The 17,212-nt window shown below is 44.5% G+C and overlaps 1 protein-coding gene across 4 annotated transcripts in view; it reads left to right on the top strand.

Annotated features, from left to right (window-relative positions):
- The window catches only part of MYOF (myoferlin), a 146,250-nt gene continuing 129,038 nt past the window's right edge, over positions 1 to 17,212 (top strand). Inside the window, exon 1 of one of the 4 annotated variants that reach the window (XM_037047371.1) lies at positions 1 to 355. In XM_037047371.1, coding sequence (XP_036903266.1) covers positions 268 to 355 — 88 coding nt within the window. In that variant the 5' untranslated portion in view covers positions 1 to 267. The remainder of the gene's footprint in view (positions 356 to 17,212) is intronic. The other 3 variants (XM_037047370.1, XM_037047373.1, XM_037047372.1) reach the window with 3 other exon arrangements.

Below are 17,212 nucleotides of genomic sequence, written 5' to 3'. Positions count from 1 at the left end.
TTTTAGCTGGGGTTCGGTCCTTTTCACTTCCACATTTCCCGAATTCGTAAGTGGGTGCCCGAGGCACTGCGGAGGCTGCGGAGTGTGGATATCAATTTACACCGACCTTCAGTAAATAATCCGTCAGAGATCCACCCACCGCCTCTCCCCTTCCCTCCCCTCTGAAGTCCTCTGGAGCCTCCGGTCCCCGGGCGCTGCTGCTCGCTGCTCCAGTGCCCGCGTCGCCGACTTCGTTTGCTGCCGCTTGCTTTCTCCCCATTCAGGGCCATGCTTCGTGTGATTGTGGAATCTGCCAGCAATATTCCTAAAACGAAATTTGGGAAACCGGATCCCATTGTTTCTGTTATTTTTAAGGGTAAGGAAAAGTTTTCTTCTTTTTGTCAAGTCCTGTTTGAGAATGTTAGTTTTCTGGAGTCCCGTTCTTTCAAAGTCCGCGTTTGGGCGACTGATAAAGCCCAGTCTCTGGGACTTTATCTGGAGTTGGTTATCTATGCTGGGCAGGCGAGAGGACCGATGCTTGTGGAAGGCATTTGATTTTTCCCCAAGTCTTTGAGACTCCCTGAGTGACCAGTTACTTTAATTCTAATAAGGTAATTTTTATAAACCCCTGGAGGAAGAAAATGTATTTGTTAATCCCCAAATTTCAGGTATCAAAAAGGCCTATGTTGGTTCAAAGTAAGAGTAATGTGCATGTTTTTACTCTGTGCTAGTGAGAAATGGGCAAAGGAGGAAAAAGTGCAATTAAATTGTCTGAGGTACCATTACCGCACGCTGTCCCTGGCTTTCTGAGAGGTGGGGTCCTGTTATTTTGGATTAGTTTTTCTGTTACTTTGTGCCTCTTCGTTCTTCATCTCTCCAAAGCTGTGATTTTAAAAATATGTTTAGTATCTCTTAAATTGCTCATAGAGAAAAAAGCTATGACCAAAGCAAGCCCACAGTTTGGTTTCACTGAATGGCCTTGGGCCAGTGACCTCCTGTCTCTGGATGTCAGTTGTCTTTCTGTAAAACGGGTTAGGAGGTTTTGGACTAGATCATCTTTAAAAGGCCCATTGTCATTCTGGTGGGTTAGTATTCTATGGCAGTGAATTGCGGTGGAGTGGGACGGGAATGGTTGGTGTGGTGGTACTCTCCCAGGCTTGTAAAATGGGTTCCAGTTTTGGCTGGATTGATGTGTCTACATCTAAGTTTAGGAGCCTTATCATTTGCTGTTTGCCCAAGATCATTGGTAGGATTTTCAGCTCGCTTCTTGGCAGAAGGGGAGAGACTGAGAGGGAAGGGTGGAGAGAGTGGGAGCCTCCATGGGCCCTGGTTTCCTGGCAACACCTGGGCCCATTTCTCTCTTCCTCCAGGAACCTGCTGACATCTCCCTTCTAGTTTCTGGGCAGTCTGTGCCTTTCTCCTTTCCTTTGTCTATTTTATCTCACTAGTTTGCTTCTCAAGTCTCTTCTTAGGATGAGCAACAAAATAAAAGAAACGAAACCCAAATCTGCCAAATGGTTGTTTAGTTACCAAAAGAAAAAAAAAAACGAAGGGCAAAAGTTGTATTCTTGAAGGACGAGGTATTTTGAGAATGTGGTTAGTAAATATCATGCAGTCATGTTATGTCAGAGTTCACTGACATGCATTAGGTTAAAATTTTTTCCTTGAAGGTGTGACATAATAGGGACATAATGTGAAAAGTTTGATCCTTTATCGTTGACGTGTTAAGACGTGGGAACACATATTGGATTCAACCTGGTGATATCATTATTTGAGGCAAGTTATATGGATTATAAAGGAATTACAGTATAACAATATACTAAAATTTGACTTGTAATTTCTCTAGGGTACATATTGCATTGGTTAAAAGTGTTAAATGACTAAAAACATGTCTAAGGCTATAAACATTCAATTGAAAGTGGAAAACTTCATTAAAATTGGGCAAATATAGGCCCTCCAAACAACTACATGCACTAAATTATTTAACTCTAGCCTCTTTTCCAGGCTCCATTGGTTGTACAAACTGAGTGGTAAAGTCATTCACTCATTCATTCATTCATTCATCTGGCAAGCAACCTGGCAGAAGGAGCAACTGTGAACTCAGAGTAGGAACATCTAGACTATAGCTGGTATAAACTAAATATCTGATAACCCAATTTAGACCACCTAGGTCTCAAATTTCTCAGCTGCGGAATGACAGGAACTGATCTCATAGAGGTTCCTTCTGGCTTTAAGAGTCTATCATTTTATGGTGCTGTATTGAATACCTGCTCTCAGAAAGTGATGCAAGGCATAGCCTTAAGAGTAGATACAGCAATGCATGACATTTTTCTTGTTTTCTACCTATTCCAATTTTTTAAAACTCTGGTGATGACTAACGTTTTCCAGGTGTGCCTCCTAATTGTGAGCCCTGTGTAAAATTAGCTAATATTAAGTTCTTCTGGGCTTCGAGTCCTCTTGAAACACAAGAGGTCATTTCAATAATATAACAACAATCATAGATTGCAATGGCTTTTTTTAAAAAAAGCATCTACACATGACATGTATGCAATATATATCCATATATATACATACATATATATCACAATAACCAATATATAATTGTCATTTTAAATCTAAAATGTACAAACAACAAGAAAACTTAAAATCCAGAAGGGATTATACACCTATAGAGTGAAAATTCTCATCACTTCTCTCCCATTCTTTTTCTCTCCCCATGCTTACTAGCTGAGAGTAATCACTATGAACAGTTTGATTTGAATTGTTCCTGACTTTCTGGTACAGACCTGTGAGTGGTTCCAACGAGTCCCTCTTACTCCAATGCTGCAATGGATGACATCCTCATAGTACATGCTTTTGTGAGTCTTTCTGAAGTCAGATTCCCTGGTCGTTCTGTGTTTTTTTTCCCCTTGTCTTTTCTTTAAAAGATGGGCTTGCTGCATATTGCCATTGAGTTCTATTTTGAATAGTTCCTTTTGCTCATCTCTTGCTTCTGTGTCAAAACTCTTGAAAAAGATTGAGGAAATTTCCTCACACATGTTTATAAAGCTGTGCTTTTACAGTGTGGTGGCATTGCGTTCTATGAAACATCCAATTCCTAGGAAGTGTCTTGTTGCAACGATAGCAATTTTCTCATTCCATCCTTGTGATATTATCCATTTGATCAGGTGGAATTTTCTTTCATTTCTGGTCTTGCGCCGATCTTTACCTTGTGGAATGGCTACTGCTATTGTCCAGATGGTCATCAAATAATTGTCATGTTATTACTTATTTTTCCAGTATCTCTTATTTCATTTGAACCTGTTTTTGGAGCAAAACCCTAGATATTTCTAGGACTCCCCCCGCCCTGCCTCCACCAATGAGCTTATCAGCTTTGCAGTCTTGAGCAAACCACTGCACCTCTCTGAAAATCTTATTGATCTTTTGAAAAATGGAGCTATGATGACTTGTCAATGTGGGAGTCCAAAATGAGTCACCCCAAGATCTGCCTCAGTGGTATGCAGATTACTTTGAGCTTAAGGCAAATTTAGCCACAGGCTCAAGAGAAACTTCTGCTCCCATCCTTCCACCTCAACTACCTGGAAGGATTTGAATTGGGAGCCTCACCCATAATAAACGATTATCAGAGATAACTTCTTTTGACCCACATGGCAGGCAAACTTGTTTTTGTTACAGGTCCACCCTCACCATCCCAGACCCTTGGAAACCCCAAGGGTTTCCTCATTCATCCCTGAGGAAAAGGGCGTTACCTCATTCATCCCTGGCTCCGGACGTCTCACACCTCACTCCCCCTTTCTGTCTCCAAACTTTTCCTGCCTGTGGGGTCTCTGACTCTCACATATATGAAGGCTTCCCATCCATATATGTGTATTATATTTGATTATGTTCTCTTGCTAATCTGTCTCATCTCTATTTGATTATTAGACCAGCCAGAAGGACCTTGGGGGCAGAGGAAATTTTGTTCCTCCCCCACATCTGAAAGGGAATGGATCTGTAGAGATCCCCAAAGGCTGTGCTTTATGCAGCAGACACTTTTCTGATTACTCTTAGCAAAGTCTGCTTTGCTATTTGAAAAGTTGAATTTTTAAAAATAACACTTTAAATAAGCAGGGAATCTGTCAGATTTCCTTCAAGAATGGTGAAGCAATGATGGGAGAAAGATCCAGGGGGTCTCACTCACCGTCATCTATGAAGGCACCTGGTGGGTGGCCCACAGGGCACCTTACTTTACCCAGGGTGCACCACAGGACTGAGTATTCCTGCTGGCTCAAACTGACAGCCACACTGTGTTGGTACTTTCATAGAACCACCATGTTGTACAGGCATATTTCCTTTTCCTGTGCTCTGCTTCATTGTGCTTTATATATTGTGCTTTTCTTTTACAAACTAAAGGCAAGACCCTCCACCAGCAGCAAGATTATGACTCTTATGATACTTATGGTCTGGAACCAAACCCCAGATATGCATGTATTACAAAACACTCCAAGAGGCAGAAGTGTTTGATCTACTGAGTCATTCCTGTCACTTCCGGGAGAACTGGGCTCAGAGACTCACCACCTCAGGAAAGTGGCCCCACCCTACTGCAGCCGGGAACTCTCAAAGGTACATTTCTCAAAGGCACATTTTACAGGCTCTCAGTCATTTATAAAGCCACAACTGCCTTTCAAAAGTCAACCAGTGTGGCTTGTTTTTTCTTCCTCTTCTCTACAACATGTCTTCTGTACATGCCCTTAAGGCTAGTCCAGGGGTTCGGGTGCTTGTCCCATTTGGGTTTACTAGTGATGTACTTCAGAGGCATGGGACTTTTATATCCTCTGTAACACCTAGCACATCACCAATGTTGGAGATACCTTTAATTTAAATTTGGTTTAGTTTAGTTTTGTTGTCAAGGTAATATTTGTTTATAACATCATAACACTTTCTGGTGTACAGCATTGTAATTTGAGATCTGTATATACTATGTCATGCTCACCGCCACAAAAGTCTAGTTTCTATCCTTTACCATACAGTTGTTGAATATACACTTTAAATGTTGACCACAGAAGAAAGTAGCTGACTAGAGATTTGAGACATCTTAGTGCATGAAGTCACTAATTCTTGATTCTGAACAGGACCATCAGAAATCAGCCAACCTCCCTTTTTTCAGCAAGAATTACACTTAATATTCTCTCCGGTACTTTGTGGATGAGGCTTGGCAAAGGGCCATTTCGCACATTCCTGAGTACTGGATGTAAGTATCTAGTGTGTGCTACCCAGGGACAAGTCTGTGTCGTAGAACTGTTTGCATGCTTGATCTTTGCAAAAAAGCTGCCAGTTTTTGTGTTGAAAATTCATGCATGAAACGTTCAGTGGTCCATGCTGATATGCCAAGACAAGGCAAGATTACCTTACCCGCTGTGTAATAGTTTCTATTGAACAGCTGTTTTGGTGAGTAGAGATATGTTTTCAGTAGGTCTGAGCAGTTTTCAGTCAGAAATAACTGCTTGGGCCCTGGCTGGGTGGCTCAGTTGGTTGGAGCATCATCTCATGCACCAAAAGAATGTGGGCTCTATCCTCGGTCAGGGCACATACCTAGGTTGTAGGTTCAATCCCAGATGGGGGTGCCTGTGGGAGGCAGCTGATCAATGATGCGTTTCTCTCTTACCTCAATGTTTCCCCCTCTCTCTTTCTCTCTCTTCCTCTCTAATATCAATAAAAATATATCCCTGGGTGAGGATTTTTAAAAAGTCAACATTTTTTTAAAAAGGAAAATAAGTAACTGCTTGGGCATCTGACACCTTAAGCCTTATCAGCTGACTGAGCATTAAGCATGAGAGTGCAAAACCTCATGATATGAAGGTGCAAAGACCCTGGACTTGGGAGCCAGGAATGCCTGAATGAGAACCCCAATTCCTACCTCTTACTCCCTATGAGCAAATGAATTAACATCTTCAGCTTCAGTGTTCTTAATAACCTACCTTGCAGGGTCATTTGAGGATTCAATGAATATATATGTGAAACTGCACATGGGAATCCCTAAATTTCTTTCCTTTTTGATCCTGTTTACTTTAAAGGGGCCCTGTAATGCACCAGACAGCATGTGAGGAATCAGGCCTAGAAAAGTATATATAACATCCTTTGGTTTTCTAGGCCTACGAAACCAACTAGTTAGAACACAGGAATGAGGCACACGCTGTTAAGGTGGTTAGTGACACCGGTTGTGAAAGAATTCACAGAGAAGAAAGTGTGGAGAGGAAAGGTTCTATTCACTCTCCAAGGAAGGAGAGGGGCGTGGTGTGGATAGATACACGGGCAATGAGGGGCGTAGGTTTGAGCTTTTATTGAGTTACAATTGGATTAGAAAGGGTGAAGGGGTGCTGTTGTGTGGCCCCTGGGCTGTAGGGGGCGTTGCAACTGGAGCCTGCAGTCTGTTCCAGTGTTGCCTTCTGCCTGTGGCTGCAGGGAGCTGTTGGTTCTGTTCTTGCTTTCCGGTAATTTCCGGTCCTGGGGGCGCAGGCTCAGAAGAGTAAAGTGGCCTTCAGGCTAACAAGGTCATAGGCCTGCCAGGCAAATGGCAAAACGATGGCAAGTGGCGCTGGCTCTGCCCTTCCACAAACTACAAAAGACATGCCTGGATTGCTTTCAATAAGTGCAGTTGGCCTTTTGTAGCTGTGTTTCCTACCCGTGGATTCAATTTATCCACTGAATGAATGAAAACGATTTTCGCATTCCCAACCGCCGATTCCCATTATAGGTCAAAAACACTGTTGAAACTGAGGATGCAAAGGGCTGGCTGTAGTTAAGTTCCAGGGGAATGAAAGTTACATGTGGATTCCCGGCTGCCCAGGGCCGGTGCCCCTAATCCCTGTGTTGTTCAAGGGTCAGCTGTACCAGTCAGAGACTCATCAGAGGTTTTACTGGTGAGGCACATGCTTTCCAGGGCAGAGGGAGCTCATTCCAGATTAGGATCATAAGGAGGAACAAACATGAAAGATTCCAAGGAAATAGCCTGCTTGAATTACGTTAATAAGAAAAGGGCCCTGGGGTGGCTAATTGGGCAATCCTTCCTCACACCCTTTGGCGAATGAGGACATCACACTGCCTTCCTCCCAACCAGAGTATTTACCCTCGGGGTGAATACAGGGCTGGGTGGGGTGGCTCTGCAAGAGGTCAGTGAGGAGGCACCAGGACCTGAGACCAGAGAGATAGAGGAAAGGCAAAGAAAAGAAAGTGATATTAGAGACAAGTTGACTGTTTCTCCAAAGGTCAGAAGGGGGCAGTTCCTCAACCAAGCTGAACTGTGATTCATTCACGGAAGACCCTCCCTTTCCTGCCCAGTTGTCCCACCTGAAGGGTAAGGTGTCACAGTCAGAAATTGTTTAATTGCAAGGAGCACATGCTCACTTGAGCTTGCTCGAGTAAAATGTGGGGTTTTATTTTGTCCCCCTCCCCTGGGGGAACAGGGGACAGGCAGATCCCCCTGTCCCCTCCACACATACACTTAAAGCTAAAGAGAAATCTCCCTGAATCCGAGTCATGGGCCTCCCAGGAGCCAGAATCACGCCAGGCAGGGAGGCATCCAGAGTCTCCCCTCCGGACTGTGTGGCCTCATGCCTCCACCCCTCCCTGCAATGGCATCCTGCACGGGCATCCTGCACATGGGCTGCTCTCACTCCTGCTTCCCTGCCCACCATTGGCAGCTTGCGTGGGGCTTTGGTTTAACACGGAGGTGTGTTGGTTTGGACTGCATCAGGCACTGCCTTGGTGTTTCTAATTGAGGGGTTGGATTATGTATATTACCGAGCTTTGCTGTATATACTGCGCTCCCATGTATAATGTGCATGCAAGTTTTTGGCTCAAACTTTTAGGAAAAAATTTTTTTGTTTAAATTTTTTAATTCGATTATTTATTTATTTATATTTAGAAACAAAACTGAGTGTTGTATTCCAGAGTATTATTTTTGCATATGGATATCATTATTGCTTTCTAGAGGTGTACATTTAACATATAAGCATAAATAAAAGAATTACAAACATTTATACAGATACAGAATTAGTACTACCCATGTATAATGTGCATCCTTATTTTTCTTGCAAAAATTTGGGCAAAAAAAAAGCTTGTTATACATGGCAAAACATGGTATTTAATTTTAGTTGCTTTAAATGTGCAAAGCCACATGTGGTTATTGATGACCCTATTGGACAGCACGCATAGCTGAGAACAGCCACGGCGGTTAAGGGTTCAGGACTTCTCACTCCCAGCTGCCCAGCGTCTCCATACCTCCCTTGTCTCATCTGCAAAATGGAGAGAACAGTAGTCCCACAATGAGAAGGAGTAAAAAGAAAGTGTGTGTGAAGTGCTTTAAGTATTCATAGCAACTCAGGGCTTCTGGAGATTCTGGCACAGTGGACAGCTGGAGTGATCACCACATACTATATGCCTGCGCCACCCTTTATTAAATTCTTACACTATGCCCCAACCTGTGTATATGATCTTATTTAATCCTCACATCACTATTAGGAAGTAGGTATTGTTATCATCTTTACTTTACCCATGTGGAAACTGAGGCAGAGACAGTTCAGGATTCGACTCAGAACTGGCTGACTCCTGCCTCTCTGTGTATCCCCTGAGGTCACAATGGAGACAAGATACAACCTGTGCCTGAAACAACCAACTCAAATTATGAATGCTTCCTCCCCACTCTGCACGGATTGAGTTGTTCAGTGTGTTGGGGTCATGTGGACCCAGTCTGAAACAGGAAGAATGTGTACCAATAACAAAAGGACTTAAAAAAAGAGAAAGAAAACCCAGCCCTCCTGGGGTAAGTTTCCACAGGGCAAGGAAAGCCTTTATGACATGCTGTGCCCGAGGAGCTCAGAGCTGACATAGCTTAGCAGTGAATCAGTTCCTCTGATAACCAAGTTGGAGCCTTTTTGTTAGTGGTGACTAAAACTCTTAACTTATTACTATATATGTAAAGTGTTAAAAATGTAATATTTGCTCGGCAGGGGTATATTCCACCTCACCTCAGTTCTCTGGTTTATAACCGTCCTCACTTTTTATATCCCAATAAAACAACAAATAAGTTTCAAAAAATCTTTTCCCTTCTCTCTCTTTCATTACAAAAAAAGTAAAAATAAGTTTTCCTTTTGCTTATCTCTCTTCACTGTTGGAATTCACTGCCTGGACTGTGGCTCTCGGAGGTGGGGAAAAGCACAGGCTTAGAGATGAAACTGATTGGGGGCTGCAGTTTAGCTCTGCCACTTACTAGCTCTGGGTCTTGGCCAAGTCAGCTAACATCACAGAGCCTCAGTTTCCTCATCTGTCAGATGGGGATTTCTCATACCTCCTTTGTAAGGATTAGATGCAAATGTGTTTAGCATGCCCCACACAGAGTGGGTGCTCATATGCAAAATGAATGAACAAACCAAAGAGGCATGTGGTTCAGTTCTCCATCAAGGCAGCCAGTCCAGGTGCCTGGCCTACCTGGGCTTCCTCCACCTGCAGCTGGGCAGCAGGCAGAACTGGAACATGACCACTCCCCAGGGTCAGCTTTTAGGAAGAAAATTTGGTATGGGTCACTCAGATCTACTGGGCTTGACCACAGTTCTTCTGGAGGCTTTGGTTTTGATTCAAGAGTTGGTACGCCTGAAAGGGCATCTCCAGAGGCCAGTGGGGCACTGGGTGCGGAAAGCGGAGCAGTGACCCTGCCTGCCTCTTTGCCCGGGTGTCCCTGTTTATCAGCAGTATCAGTGACTGCTTCACAAATGTACCAAAAACAGCCGCGCTTTGTATCATAGTTGCCTTTTGGCCAAAATGCCTTTACCCAGAACTCGTTTGGCAACCTCTCCTGGGGCAGGAGGGCAACCAGGTTTAGGAAACAAAANAAATTTGGTATGGGTCACTCAGATCTACTGGGCTTGACCACAGTTCTTCTGGAGGCTTTGGTTTTGATTCAAGAGTTGGTACGCCTGAAAGGGCATCTCCAGAGGCCAGTGGGGCACTGGGTGCGGAAAGCGGAGCAGTGACCCTGCCTGCCTCTTTGCCCGGGTGTCCCTGTTTATCAGCAGTATCAGTGACTGCTTCACAAATGTACCAAAAACAGCCGAGCTTTGTATCATAGTTGCCTTTTGGCCAAAATGCCTTTACCCAGAACTCGTTTGGCAACCTCTCCTGGGGCAGGAGGGCAGCCAGGTTTAGGAAATAAAAGGCAGAGATACTGCGTTAGGCAGATTGACCTGGGTGGGCCGCATGTCTTTGAGCTCCCCCAGGTCCCTCTAAGTCCTGAGGTCAGAGGACTCTCCTACAGGCCCTTCCCAGAGCCTTCCTGGTTCTTATGGAAAATATCCCTGATACTGGTGGCTACCAGGCTGACTGCCAAGGAGAAGCAGTCACTGCCCACATGCCAGCTGCCTCAGGCAGGCCTCAGAGGTCTGGAACGAAGCCATGGGGGAGAAGCACTCTGCCAGGGCTGTGCCCAGTGCCACTGAGCACTTCCTCTGGGGCCCTTCCCTCCAGGAAGGGCTCCACTGCCTGGGAAATCCTCCGAGGTCCACAAACGGTGCTGCCCAGGTACTGCAGTAAGAAGTCATAGCCCTTGTTGGTTTTGAGCCTGCTGTGCTAAGCACTTGGTATTCATCCTGTCACTTAATCATTAAAGCAACTGTAGTAATAATGCTTATATGAGCTTATGAAGTCCAATGCACTCAAATCACAGAGGAATTATTATGTAGTAGGCACTTTGGAGAGAATAACAATATTAATAAAATACAGCTTTGGTCTTCAAGGAGTCACTAGTCTTAATCTTCCAACTTTGGAGACTGCTCTGTGTCTCTCTCTGCAAGTCTGGGTCTGAGCTCTGCGACTTACTAGCTGTGTGACCTCTGATAAATTGCTTAACCTCTCTGTGTCTTGGTTTCCTCTTTTATAACTGGGGAGGATCATAATAGAATTTACCTTTTTAGGATTGTTGTAGAGAGTAAATGAGACAGTCCATGGAAGACAATGGGAACAGTGACTGGTTCAGAGTACTTAATAAACATTTTTTTAAAGATTTCATTTATTTATTTTAGAGAGAAGGGAAGACAGGGAGAAAGAGAGGGAAAGAAACATGGATATATGAGAAACATTGATTGGTTGTCTCTTGCAAGAACCCCAACCAGGGACCAGGCCTGAGACCCAGGCACATGCCCTGACCTGTAGTCGAACCCGTGACCTTTTGCTTTGTGGGATGATGCCCAACCAACTGAGCCATACCAGCCAGGGCTATACTTAATAACTGTTAACCACGCATGAATGAGCTTTCAGAGTCGGGGTCAGGGGGGAGGGCTGTGAAATTCTAACCAAATAGTGGGTGACTTTGTATGTATGTGAACCAGGGGCCAAGAGAGAGAAAGACAGAAAGAGAAAAAGAGAGATAAGGAAATAGCTCATGTGATTGTAGGGGGCTGGCAAGTCTGAAAAGTGTGGGGCAGTCTAGCAGGCCGAAAATTCGGGCAGGATTTCTGAGTTACAGTATTGAGGCAGAAATCCTTCTCCAGGGAACCTCAGTTTTTGTTCTTTCTTAAGGCCTTCAAACTACTGGGACGAGGCCCACTCACATTATGAAAAGTTATCTGTTTTACTTGAAGACAGTTTTATTGTAAATGTTCATCACATTTATAAAATGCCTACATAGCGACATCTACACTAGCATTTGACCAAGCAACTGGCCTCACAGCTTAGCCAAGTTGACACATAAAAGCGCCCCTTGCACTGGTCCTCACAGTAACCCAGGCTTAGGAGTCACAGTGTCTCTGTCTCCTGAGTCTTTTCACGCGTGAGTATAACCCACCGTCTGGTAGGCGAATAGCAAAGGAAATGGTTCCGTGCAAGAGGGTGCACGGTGGCTTGGCAAAGGGAGCTTGTTCAGTGCTCAGGGAAACGTTACTCAGAAGTTGGCATGCAGGTCGATTACTGTGATGGTGACCTTCACAGATCGGAGAGAGGCATAGCTAATCAGAAAACAGGAAATGTCCCAGAGAATGCTCTGAGTGCTGGTCTAGGGTGTATTCTGTATTTCAGTCTGTTGTTATGTTCTGGGTTGAGAGCATTTAATTCCTTTTAGGAAGAAACAGTCATCTGAATGAAATTAGAGTGGGAACAGGAGGAGGTGTGAGGCCGAGAAGGGGAGTTTTCCATCATTTAATCTGATGTTTAGTCCCTGCTAATTTAACCTTTTTTAAAAAAGAGGTGGGATTGAATAATTGAATAACATAAATGTGTCATTTTCTGGCTGCTCAGAAAAGAATTTATCTACTTTATTAAAAAAGGAAATTTTTATCTACTTTTTTTTGGCTGACACGTTTGTCTGTAAGAATAGGCTTTCCTCAAATGCAATGAGTGCACACTTTGATAAAAATCAGTCTCCTTCTTGGAAGGGATTCTCCAGAAGGGAGAACTGGTTTCTTCCCAGAAGGATGGGAGCTAAGGCCAGAGACCTATGTCTCCCATTAGCTAGGGGGATAAGAGGTACTGTGGTTCAGTATGTGGGGTCTAGAAGCAGACTAGTCCTAAGTTAGATAATTTCATCTGTTAAAAAAATGAATTAAAGTGAGTAAATCTGAAGATCTAATTGGCTTTATTAAGTGTCAGGAATCAGCACATCTAACAACTATATACAAGGGCTCTCTGAGGAGCTGTGCAAAACAGAATGTATTTATAGGAAGAAGGGTGTAAGGGAGCTATTAACAACAAAAAAGAAAAGATAATTCTGAGGTGCAGAAATCTTTGCTTTGAGAGAAGCAGAAGGGTTTTTAGCAGGAAGATTGCCTCTTCTTTGGGGAGAAGCAGGGGGTGGATCTTCTTTGGGGCCCACGTGACAGATCACTAGTGCTTGACCAGACATCCCAGTCGGGTTGATTAAGCTTATGTTTCTGGGAGAGGATGAGACTGCCGTTCCATCAGGTATTAAATCTAGGTTTGGTGTCCGGGGTTTTCAGCATGACTGATGCCATCCTGGGCCTGTACATTAGGCAGTTCCCCTAATCATTTTGGGCTTGCTTTGCTCATCTGCAAGCTGCAGATAATAGTGGAGTTTACCACTTAGGCCTGTTAGGAGGATTAAATGAAATAAGTGAAGGATTTACTGCATGTCTTGCTGGCAGCGCCCCCTATAGGGCAGTGCCATTAGCATAAACATTCTGTGCCAGTGGCAGGAAGTTCCGCTTGAATAATTTCACCTGGTCTGTGGTCAACCTACATCTGCCTAGACTCAAACAGTCCTCTTTGTTCTCAGTGCACTACGGAGTCACGTGTTCAGGAACATATGTTGGAAGAGTTGTTGGGCAGCTTGATTTTTTTTTTTTTTTTTTTGCTGGATTATGAACTTTTGATGTTATAAAGTCTGGTTTCTAACATCCTCCTTTCTAAGTGGCTTGCACACGCCAAGTGAAGCTTAGTTTGGCATGGCTTCACAGTGTGATCATAACCTTTCCACACTGCCTGGTTGCCTTTACTCCCCTCCACATCCCTTGGTTCCAGCCAACTGGGCTGTGCAGTGTCCCCAGATGTGACCTGTTCTCTCCACCTCCATGGCTGACCCGCCCACCCTATTTCCCCCCAACCTAGAGTGACCTTTTCTTCCTAGCTCCACATTTAATCCATCCTTGTCCTTCGAGTCTCAGCTCAGCCTCTGCTTTCTCCGGGAGGCCTTACCTGGTGCCCACAGCCTAACTTCCCCTGCTTCTGAATTTGTGTTTTTATCTGTATCCCTCTGATGACGACTGAAGCCTTTTGTCTATGTCAGTCACCTGGCCACAACTATGTCCCCACTGGACAACCTGAGGGCAGAAACCGTGTCTTGGGTATCTTCGTATCTCCCACAGTGTCCAGCTCACTTGTCACATGGCAAGTGATATTTCAAAGATATTTGTTGGATGGAAGAATGAAAACGTGAATTAAGGTTTGTAAGAACTTACTCACTGGGCCATTCCCGAGGGCTGAGCTATGAGGTCCCTTAGCCTGACCTGACCAGCCATTATTCCCATTACTGACTCTCGTGTAAGAAGGTTATGGGAAATGTTGGAAACTTCATCAAGAAAATGAAATGGGCAAGAGCACAGTGGGGCTTTTTGCTACTTGGTGAAAACATGCATAAGGATTTGTGTGGTTCCCCTATTCTGTAGCTCATCCACTCCATCTGTGGACTGTTTCAAGACCAGGAATTATCTTATGCTCTTCTGATTCCCCAGTTACTAGCACCCAGCAGGTGCTTAATAAGTGTTTGAAAAATGAGTGAATAAACAAGAAACCTTTTTCACACTCTTCAACTGCTGACTCTGGACCACTCCTGTCCCCATAGAGGGTAGGAGGGTCAATAATACCAGTCTTGGCATCAAGATAACCTTGCAGTGCTTCTTCTCCCACTGTGATTCCCAGCTCAGTATCCGGGCTTGGGATCCAGTTCAGACAAGCAAGTTCTGCCTTGTTCCACAACCTCTCTGGCAACTTTGCTCCTGCCTTAGCTCCCTGCCTGGATTCTTGGGGAGTGAAATTTGGCTTCAATACCATCCTTCAGTGACTCAAGCAGCACCACGAGCCCCTGCGCCCAATTTCTAAAAATATTTGCTGCCTTCTCCTTGTTTTACTAACTTGCTGGGCTCTCTTGCAATAACCTGTCTTTCCTCTTAAAGACCTGCCATGGTCTCAGGGTCCAGATTCGCTCCCTCCTGACTTGGTTCTCTAAAGCCCTGGTTATGGCAGCCAGGGCAGTAGAGCGTGGAGGGAGATTAACGGTATCATTTCATACTGTAGAAAGCGGGAATTCCCAACCTTTGTCAAGGTCACTACCTCATTTGAGAATCTGATGAGAGCAATAAACACTCTCTCCCCAAAACTTACAGATGTAGTTAATATTTTGTGTGTTGAAGCAAAAACTCTCAGAATGCCCTGAAACCTGACCTTGGACTTCCCTGTGGCCATTGTCCAGGATGCCAAAACCATCACACATGTGATATTTATGTATCTTCTTCCTTCCCATAGTTCTTATTATGAGTTTATTGAGTCTTTACTATGTGAAATTCACTCAGTCGTTCATTTACCAATAATTTATTGGAAAACTATTTTATACCAGCCATCACTTTTTGTACTGAGGACACAACAGTGATTTAAAAAAATACAATTCTAAGCCCTGGCTGGTGTAGCTCAGTGGATTGAGCGCAGGCCTGTGAACCAGACAATCACAGTTCGATTCCCAGTCAGGGCACATGCCTGGGTTGCAGGCCAGTTCCCAGCAGGGGATGCACAAGAAGCAACCATACATTGATGTTTCTCTTCCTCTCTCCTTCCCTTCCCCTCTAAAGATAAATGAATAAAATATTTTTTTAAAAATACACTTCTTTATGGAGTTTATAGCACAGCCATTAATTAAGTAATTACAGTAATGGATATTAAACTAAACATTAAAATCAGTACTTTGGATGAATGTTCCGTTTTATGCGTCATCTTTATCTGATGTTTCTGGCAGCTTCCAGTGAGTCACTGTGATGTGGTAGCAAACACTCCCTCAGGTCTGGAGCCAAAAAGATGGAGGTTCAGATTCTGCTTTGTTTTCTTTTTTGCTATGTGACCTTAGACAAGTGAACCAGCTTCTCTCAATTCCTTGTCTGTAAAGTGAGGACCTTGCAGGGTTGTCTTAAGGACTTGGAGACAGGCAGTAGAAAGCATAGCCTGGCACCTGGTGGTGGCTGTTTAGAGGAAACTGCTGTCATTGTGGGTAAGAAGTCATTTATTTTGTCCAGCTCCGTCAGTTTAAAAATCCTTTGCACAGATCCTGTTTCTGTCAAGTACACTTCTGGTACTGTAACAAGAGAGGAAGATCGAGAGGTTTCTTTTGGACAAGGGGAGGGGTGAGGGGGCTCAAAATGGAAGTATGGGAGAGGACTTCAGGACAGCTGCTGGGTGATGTCAGAGTCAGATCGAGTGAGGGGCTTCAGGGGCTGCATAGAAAGACCACAGTCAGAGCTAAGTTGTGTAGGTCCAGGCACAAGGGTCATGCCTGGAGTAGGGTCATGCTGCAGTTTGAAAAGGGAAGCCAGTGAGGCTGTGGGAGCCCACTCAAGTGGAAAAATTCCTGCTTAGCAGAGGGAGGGTGATGATTCATGGCTTTGCTATGCTGAGGTCTTGGAAGAATGAGGTGTTTAGTCCCACTGCTAGTGTGTGTTGGGAGCCTTAGCAATGTGACATTTGGCTTAATGAAACACGCTGCCTCCTACTTTCATGTTAGTACAGGGGAAGCTGAGGAATGGTTCAAAGTGTGGCCACCATGGGAGACTACCTGGGTTCAAAACTAGCCCTGCTACTTACTAACTGGGTAACTTTGAATGCGTCACTCAGCTTCTCAGTCTCCTTGGCTGTGAAAGGGGGGTGAAAATAACTATACATACCTCCTAGGGTTCTAGAGAAGAATAGTGAGCCATAGAAAATATATGTGTTGGTCTCTTCCAACCCCACTCCTGGCACAGAGCTCCAAAAACCCTTGTGATTCCTGGGTGATTAAAGCACAAAGCCTATCTTGTCCTGATAGCTGGTCTTTGACCCTGTCCCTGACAGAGGACTCCTAAAACCCTTGCAAATTCCTTAAAAGCACTAGGAGCATCTCTTGTTCTCATGAGGCAACTCCTGGTGAACCTGGGGGGCGGGGAGGACTGGTCACCAGAAAGACCAAGCTGGAATTAGAAGCCTGGAATGTTCACATCCACCCCCCACTCCTCTGGTTGGAGAGAGGGGATGAAAATGGAGTTAATAATTGATCATGCTTACGCGATGAAGCCTCCATAAAGTCCCCAAAGTACGGGGTTTGGAGAGCTTTCAGGTAAGGGGACACATCCACATAGTGGGAGGGTGGTGCACCCTAACTCCATGTGGGCAGAGGTTCAGGAGCCCCCCCCCCCAGGCCTTGCTCAGTGTTTCTCATCTGGCTGTTGATCTGTATCCTTTATCACAGCCTTTAATACATTGGTAAACATGAGTGTTTTCCTGAGTTCTGTGGTGTGCTCTAGAAAAGTAATCAAACCCAGGCAGGGGTCATGAAAGCCTCAGGTGGATTGCCAGACTGTCAGAATGTCAGAAGCACAGGTGACGACCTGGCTTTGCATTTGACGTCTGACTGGAGGGGTGGCATTTTTGTGGGATTGAACCCTTAACCAGTGAACCCGATGCTATCCCAGTGTCACGATGCAGTTACATTTTACAACATTTCTCTGGTGTCACAGAA

The sequence above is a fragment of the Sturnira hondurensis genome, unplaced genomic scaffold, assembly GCF_014824575.4.
Source record: "Sturnira hondurensis isolate 20B ecotype Veracruz unplaced genomic scaffold, ASM1482457v3 Scaffold0005563, whole genome shotgun sequence".
In the NCBI taxonomy this organism is placed as follows: domain Eukaryota; kingdom Metazoa; phylum Chordata; class Mammalia; order Chiroptera; family Phyllostomidae; genus Sturnira; species Sturnira hondurensis.
This window is presented reverse-complemented; position numbering and strand designations above follow the sequence as displayed.